The following is a 7794-nucleotide window of genomic DNA, read 5'->3' on the forward strand; positions in this document are numbered from 1 at the left end:
CCAACAAAGTTTCTTGCAAAAATTAATTCCAGCCCGTATATAAGTTTACAAAATCAAAATGAATAGTATCGCGCTTTTCAGTATACTTTCATAGTTACTTTTTTTAGTTGCTTACGATACATATGGTGGCGGATGATAACTTTAACCTAATTTTTCACGTTCCAAACAAAGAACATGTTGTTTCTGACGACATTCATTGGCACATTTGCAATCTTCCTCATTTCAAAAACTCGCGAAGCGTACCACTTACATAGATTGCTAAAAAAATTCTTCGGGAATATTGTATCGTGACAAATGACAATGTGAATTCCGAACATATTTACTTCCAGTAGCTTGGAGAAGTAAATGATGATTGTGAGACACGTGTCTCAATGCGCCTATTATGGACCACATAATTATTACATTAAGGATTTGAAGCTGTTAAAAAAAATCATGTGTTCGGGGTGATGGCTTAGAATTGCACCAAAATCAAGCAAGAATGGTGAAGACGAGGTATTCGCGACAGACCGGTTTTGGCGGGAAGAGCAACTCGCGTCTTGACGCGGACAGCAGCGCCCTCTTTCGGCCACTAATCCACAGCGCCACGCAACTGCCACCTACGCAACTCAAGCTAGCGTGTGCGGAATTTGTGTGAAATTTCATTACATGATCAAGATGTGGTTTGACCGACCGTATGCAAATTCTGAGATACAAGAAAGAGGTTTTGCCTTAGAAACGAATCACGAAGTTTCAATGAATCGGGTTATAAACTCATAGAGCCAACAATGTCTATTGACAAAGCGAAAAATAAACAAGATATACGCATACAAGTTACCAAAAAAAGAACACCTACTATTCAGCAATGATTTGTCAAGTTTGAAAGTAAATGTTGAAGTCAGTGCAGAGGAAAATGTGATGGGTGGAATAAAACTGTACTCTACCACTGATTTGAAATTTGCCAGTCACCAAGCACCCATTCGCGTCAGGTTGTAGTCTGAAACGCATGCTAGCGCTGTTGTCAACCGAGGCGCAGTGAGGTGTAGACGCCAAGTTAAAAACGCACATGCTGCACGAGTCGAACAACAAAGCAACACAGGAAAAATGAATTTGTTGGAAAGTATCACAATTTACATTAAAAATCTTCTTTAATTTCAATTCAATTTATTGAAAAGCGAGATAAATACGTCTTCAGACCATGTGGCAACAGGCCATGGACCTATTTCTTCAGTGTCGACACTTCTATTCTATGTGTATAATCTCAACGAACGATTCAAAATCTTCAGCTAATGACGTTAATAGTAAATGAAATGCTAGCACACTGCACGTTTCTTATGCATTTATTTTAGAAGTTTTACATTATCAAACATTATTGTTCGGCTGACTATATAAAAATATAGAGATAAAATCCTTCAGTGAAATTATCATTTTATATGCTAACGCATAATATCTTTTCGTACAAAAATAGCTACACTTAGAAAGTAATAAATAAATATTGAAAATACGAAGCAGTAGGTTTTTTATATACACACTACTTAGATTCTACGGAGAAAAAAAAAAACACCAGATACATTTAATGTGAGCAAGTAAAGCCAAGATAAATGAGAGCAGAGCTCAGTTGATAATTTATCTGGTCAACTGATTACTGAGACGAAATACTGTCTTATCAGCTATCGTAACTCAGAACCATTACCCGATCATTGGCAAGATGAGAAGCGCAATTTTCAATAGAGTTGGCGTAACCAAAATTTATATGTACTGATAAACTTTGGACTCGCATGAAGTTGGTTGAGAATTCAGTCAATTGCCAAGTCGCATTAGATGAACAGGCTAATACTTGATAGAACTCGAGTGACATTCATTATTTTTTTTTCATCTATAACTATTTCGAAGAAGTTGAGACGAAAAATATTTGTAAAAATAAATAAAAGTTTAAACGTTTGCTAACTGCTTTTAACTTGATAACCTGACCAGAAGCTCATTAATGGAAAATAGAATTCATGAAAATAGTTCAGGAAAATAGAATTTCAAAATAAAAGGTTTAGTTTGCAAGACAACAGAATGAGGCTAGGCTTGGAGTTTCAAGAGTCAAAATAAAGTTGTGTTTGGCATGGTGCTGGCACTTAAAGAGTGATTATGACTGAGTATCCATTGTTGTGATGGAGTCATGGTGCTGCGGTTGCGGACGCTGAGGAGGAGGCAAAGGTGCTGCCAAACTAGATGTGGCATCCACGAGAAGACTGTGCAATTCCTTAGCAAAAGCGACCTGAAACGAGCGAGTAAGGTAAATACGTGAATTTCCTCTCAGAATAACACATCTCTACGGAGTGATGCCTTACGTCTGCAAAAACGAAACCAACTCCCATCAATTTATTGGGGTCCTGCTAATTTAAGCCTTCATTTGCAGTAGTCGTGATCGTTCGTTACGTCTCAGTCAAATTGTGCAGAGGAACTCGTGCGCTGTGTGATACAAACTATCTAAAATTTTGCTCGTGATAGCTTTAAAGAAAGTATTGAACAAGCTTTCGTTACGAATGGCGTTTTACAAAAGTTCAATTTCACTTTTGTCGATATATGCTACAGAACAGTAATTGATTCACATTTAATTCAAGAACTATCACCAGCCCCAGATCTCTTCTGCATCTACGTCTTGGGAGAATCCTAGTCTGCGCCCCCTACTGAAACTCTGGCTGACTTGGCTGACGTTGCTACCAGGCCACATGGCAGAGGAGGCCCACACCGCTGACATCATGTGCGCTGGAGGATGCATCTCCGTTTTTCTAGTAAGGGTCAAGGAATCACGGCCGCTTCGGCCCACTATCCCTCTTGGTGGCTGCTTGTACTACCTCTTCTTTATACCTATCAAACATTCATCCCATCATGCATCCTGGTACTGCTTCATAGACCACCACAGAGGTGTGCCAAGGCGATAGTTAGTTAGTTTAGTGACCCTATGATTACAAGCGCTTCAGCTGCTAAGCTATCTCGCTGCCAAGGCGATAGTCATCGACGGCTCCATCAGCGGACCTTTTAATCGTCGGCGCACACCTCCTCCTTGAAACTTGTTGAAACCCTAAACTTTGCCTCCACACACATTTTACGGTCGCATTTGAGATAGTCCGGGACTAGTGAGGGACAATGAAGACTAAGAGGCCTCATGGTATCAGCGCCAAAACATTTCATCGTCTCCGGCTTTAGGAAAGACTTCTCTCTCCACAGACCCTGGCTGCCTGGGGCTCCTTGAGCAACGGGACATGATCAGAGCTCGGCACCCCAATAATCCCAGATTTCACCAAAATACTTCAACTAAGAGATGGCCATTTTTGCAGTCACTCAACAAATCGGTAAATCAACAGTCAACAAACAAATCTCAAACATATTTATTCAAATTGACCACACTTATTTTTAACGACGGACTTCAACCTACGCTTTAACCTTTTGATGGCTAACGCTTTGTTCAATCTCAAATTTCTTCTCGTCACTGGACACCAAATTGGGCAGCATGCCATCCTCAGTGAGACTCAGAATGTGCTGGCATCTTTTGAGTCTCATTCAGTCATAACGGCCAGTTAGTTCATGGTGGTCACATTGAATAAATACGTTTGAAAATTGTTTAGGTGCCTAGTTCTTGGCCATTGGCTCATCCAATGAAAAATTAATTCACCAATTTGTTTCATTGGGAAATAAGAAAAACATGCGTTACCATAAATATGCCAGATCCTGTACTGTCCCTCCACATTCACGGTTTCACAACCCAGACTGCGCGTTGCATCCTATTTGGATGTTCTCTGGATAGACATTGCTTGTGGCCACCAACGACACCAGCAACTTTTCCGCCCAAGGAACAGACGGGCCTTACCGTGATCCATCTGAAGTACCTGACCTTCAGATCCCCACTCACTTTTTCAAATCAGTACCCTGTATGATGTATCTCAGCCATTCGGAAGAACTCAATAATCATTCCCATTACAAAGCCTACAAATTCAAGAGCTCATGATCCTCATACCACGTCATTTCTCACCTCTGGTGGCCCCAGCAGTCTAAGAGTCGCTCATTGTTCCAAAACTTTTAGACTCTCCTGTCATTGCTCTGTCGCAGCATGGCTTCAAACTTTGTTATTTAGCTGTCACTGCTCTCCTACTTCTTGCATATTCGAATGAGACGGGCTTCAACTCAGCGTGACTGCCAGCCCGCACCACAGTAGCCGCCATTTACATTCAACAGCACTGACAAGCGCTTGCCACCTCTAAGCATATGACCTCCACCCCAATCTCGTCCACTGGCTTAACTGTACCCTAAAAGGCAGGCAATAATCTTGCCTCTATTGCAAAACCTGATCTCTCTTCAGGTCAGTCCACGTAGGATTGCCCTAGGGATAAGTTATTTTACTTGTGCCCCTCAACTTCCTCCACATTAGTCTCAAACAGTGTTTCATACGCCTTACCATCTTAGTTTTCGTTTTGTGCTCAATGCTGCACAGGCGGACCTGACAGATATCCTTTCATTTATGTCAGACTGATTCTGTGTGAAACGATACCCTCCATCACACTTTTCACTGCTGATCGAACCGATCAGCCGCGCATGGGCCTTTCCATTATAAATTTAATCATTACCCTGGACCAATCAACAAATTTTCCGAGAGTTACCTGGGATACACAATGCAGCAGTCCCCTCCCCCATCACGACCAGTTACAAAGGCGACCGGCACCACGCACATCCGCACCTACAGGGATTTCTCTAAGGAAAATACCATTACCACAAACACACGCCCAATCATAAAATATTCTCCTCTCATCTGGAACTCCGCTGCCAACCGCACCACTGTGGCAAGCCAACAGACCATACAGAACTCAGCCTTGAGGATGGCAACTGGTCTCTCATCTCCACACTGAGACAGGCATTCTTCCCCTGACTGCCCAACTGGGTGTTGCGTGTGTGCAGTTCCTTGCTAGTGACATTATTCAGAAATGAGCATTTGAGCAGCTGAGGAATTGATTTTACCTGTTGCCTGACGTTGCTTGTGTAGAGTGTGTACTTGTGGATGTCAGGGGGCGGGTTTGTAGTGACAGTAGATGGGGTGTAGCGCTGGGAGGCTTGGCTCTGGTATTGGTGAGCACTTGCAGTTTTCTGTTGAGAACATGAGGAATTTAATTAACCAGAATTTCCCAAATAGAGCAAATGAGTTATAGAAAATTGACCATTTTATATAAACAGCACGATTATGATAATAGAAGAGATTGAAAAATAGGAAGATTTCCCTAGTCAAACTTTGGGAAGTATGATAGCTCAAAATCTAAAAAGCTAGCAGCAGCTCTGTATATAACAGAACATATTCAATAAACTAAATAATGGGTACAGAATAATCAAACCTTAACTTGAGGTAATCTTTATGCACATCCAAATTTCATGAATCCGCAGAAGAAATGTCTTCAAGCCTGCATTTAAATAATAAAATTACAATAAAAAAGTAGCATTTGCACCTAGAATATAAGTGCAATATATATCTGGCATCTGCTTTGAAAATGTTTGTACTTGAAACAATAGGCTACTGCATTGTGAAAGTGAATTCTTTGAGTCATCATGCTTGGTTGTAAGCTATTTTATTTTTAGTGACGATAAAAATATTTGATTAACGACTCAATCAAATTCTCTAGGAATTCATCACAGTAAGCAAAAGTTTCTTTTGTGCAATACATGAGTTGGAAAATCTTGGAAAATCTATAAGGCAGAGGTCTTACCAAGTGCAGTTCCATCTGGTCACAGATGGAATAAAACTTCTCTAGACACTCCTCATATTTAGCAGCATTCATCTCTCCCCCTTGCCTGAAAATTAATTGTTTACTCAGTAATTAATTGTCAACATTTGAGACACATCTACAATCAAGAGTGTATTTATGTATAAGAGACCTTGCTTTCCTGATTGCATTGCTAATCCACACTCAGATTGGCATCAGCATTTAGCACTGATGCTGTAAATGAAATTTAAATACTGTTTGAAAATACAATATGGTATTCCAATCTGATAATTATAAATACAAGAACAATACATATATGCATCATAATAATTATTTCATTAAAAATGAAGAAAAATCTACATGAACAGGAAAAAGTTCCCATATGACGAGGCACATTCACTATTTCTAGGAATGAAAATAACATTAAAGCAAATTGACTCTATTGGAAAATTAACAAAATTTATAGAAGACATTAGAATAGGTTGAATTTTAGTCATGAAGGAGAATACCAACAAGCATTTCCACTCATCAAAAAATAACTATGCAAATCATCATACAACAACAGATAGATTTGCTAAACAGAAGTGCAAGACTTACTTGTTGCCAAGCTCTACCTGAGCATTGGAGGACAGATTTATTCCAGCCATGCGGAGAGTCTCCTGCATTGAATACATGACATGATAATTTGCATGTGAAATTAAAACAATGATTTATTACTGTAAAAGAAGAAGAAATAAGATGTGGCATCACAAGGAATGAAATCATGATGTTTGAGGTAATATATCAATATAACAAATAGGTAGGAAAAGTACCTATATACTACTTGTGCGAACAAGTCGTAACAACACAATAATTCTAATTGCAAGCATTGTACCTATCTCAAGCATGATAAAGCTGCACTACTATTGTTCCATAATGAAGATGATTCATAATCAATTTGCTAGAATGACAAGGTTTATGAAGCGCACCATCAGAGTATCACTCATTTGAGTGCTGAGCATCTTCACTTTGCTGATGTTGTCATGCTTCTGCTCCTGCTGTTGTTGTTGTTGAGCTGTTGTGTTGCAGATTGTGCCAACATCTGCTGTTGCTGGGGTTGCTGCTGCATTTGATCTTGACTCATTGGGTTCTGAAGATGCTGTTGCTGCACTTGCTGTTGCATGGGATGACCACCTAACACACAAAGCAACAATTTACATGATGAAGAAATATACACTGAATTAAAGCAAGATTCAAGGGCATACCTAGTTTCTTATTACAAAAGAAAACGTCACCAAATTATGCTAACCATAATGTCATTGAATTTTATTCCATGAAAATTCTTAACAAGATTATATTTTGGTCTATTGCCTAAATGCTTGGCATCTGAAATTGGAAAAAATTGATGATGTTTGCTTACCTTGCTGCATTTGCATCATCATTGCTTGCTGAGATTGCTGCATTTGAACTTGTGACTGCTGCTGCTGCTGCTGCATCTGTGCTTGCTGCTGAGCTAACATGTTGTTCATTTCGTTTTTATACATCTCAGATTAAAGCGCTAAACTCTAGAGTAAGAAATATCAAAATCTGAAACATGAGAGTATTAATCTTACATAGAATTACATTTTTCACATATAACGAATGAAAAGAGATAACTGGTATATATACATGTTTACTCATGTCAGAGATCATCTTTACCACTAGGAACAGTCTGCACGGACTGCCTGAAAAAGCATATTTCGTAGCCTAGGAAGAAGAGCAAATCAGATTACTTGGTCTACATAGTTTGCATCATGAGGATGACCAGGCAAAATATTAGAAACATTTAAGCTTTGAACCAATCTGCCAAACCAAGGGCAATCATATTTATTTTATGCAAAAAATAAAACTTAATTCCTGCAATTATATTGCGAGTAAGTCAACATTAAAAGACTGAGCTATTGTAGATATTTATGATTGCATCATTGCAAGCATTATCCATCCTAAACAACATAGATTAAGATAAATCTTGAACCAATTTCTGATAACATACATTCGGATATATTTCAGATAAAGTTATGACACATTTAAAAAAAACCATAACATGGATAAATACCAGGCAATG

At 39.1% G+C, this 7794-nt stretch overlaps 1 protein-coding gene across 1 annotated transcript; it reads right to left on the reverse strand.

Annotated features, from left to right (window-relative positions):
- Positions 1 to 1105: 1105 nt before the first annotated feature.
- LOC108668041 (mediator of RNA polymerase II transcription subunit 29) lies at positions 1106 to 7222 on the reverse strand. Its single transcript, XM_047884719.1, has 6 exons — positions 7111 to 7222; positions 6680 to 6884; positions 6309 to 6370; positions 5715 to 5799; positions 4978 to 5103; positions 1106 to 2242 (listed from the first exon to the last, which is right to left on the reverse strand). Exons 2-6 carry the CDS (start codon positions 6710 to 6712, stop codon positions 2111 to 2113), a joined length of 438 nt encoding a protein of 145 aa, XP_047740675.1. The 5' UTR covers positions 6713 to 6884; positions 7111 to 7222; the 3' UTR covers positions 1106 to 2110.
- Positions 7223 to 7794: the final 572 nt, after the last annotated feature.

Source organism: Hyalella azteca, unplaced genomic scaffold, assembly GCF_000764305.2.
Source record: "Hyalella azteca isolate HAZT.00-mixed unplaced genomic scaffold, Hazt_2.0.2 contig16054, whole genome shotgun sequence".
NCBI classification, from domain to species: Eukaryota; Metazoa; Arthropoda; class Malacostraca; order Amphipoda; family Hyalellidae; genus Hyalella; species Hyalella azteca.

What these genes read in the sequence shown, in the direction of transcription:
- LOC108668041 (XM_047884719.1), bottom strand. Translation starts at nt 6,712, where the DNA reads ATGCTCAGCACTCAAATGAGTGATACTCTGATG. An exon ending in CAGGTAGAGCTTGGCAACAA is followed by an intron (nt 5,800 to 6,308) that starts GTAAGTCTTGCA and finishes ATTAATTTTCAG; the next exon opens with GCAAGGGGGAGAGATGAATG. An exon ending in ACCAGATGGAACTGCACTTG is followed by an intron (nt 5,104 to 5,714) that starts GTAAGACCTCTG and finishes TGTTCTCAACAG; the next exon opens with AAAACTGCAAGTGCTCACCA.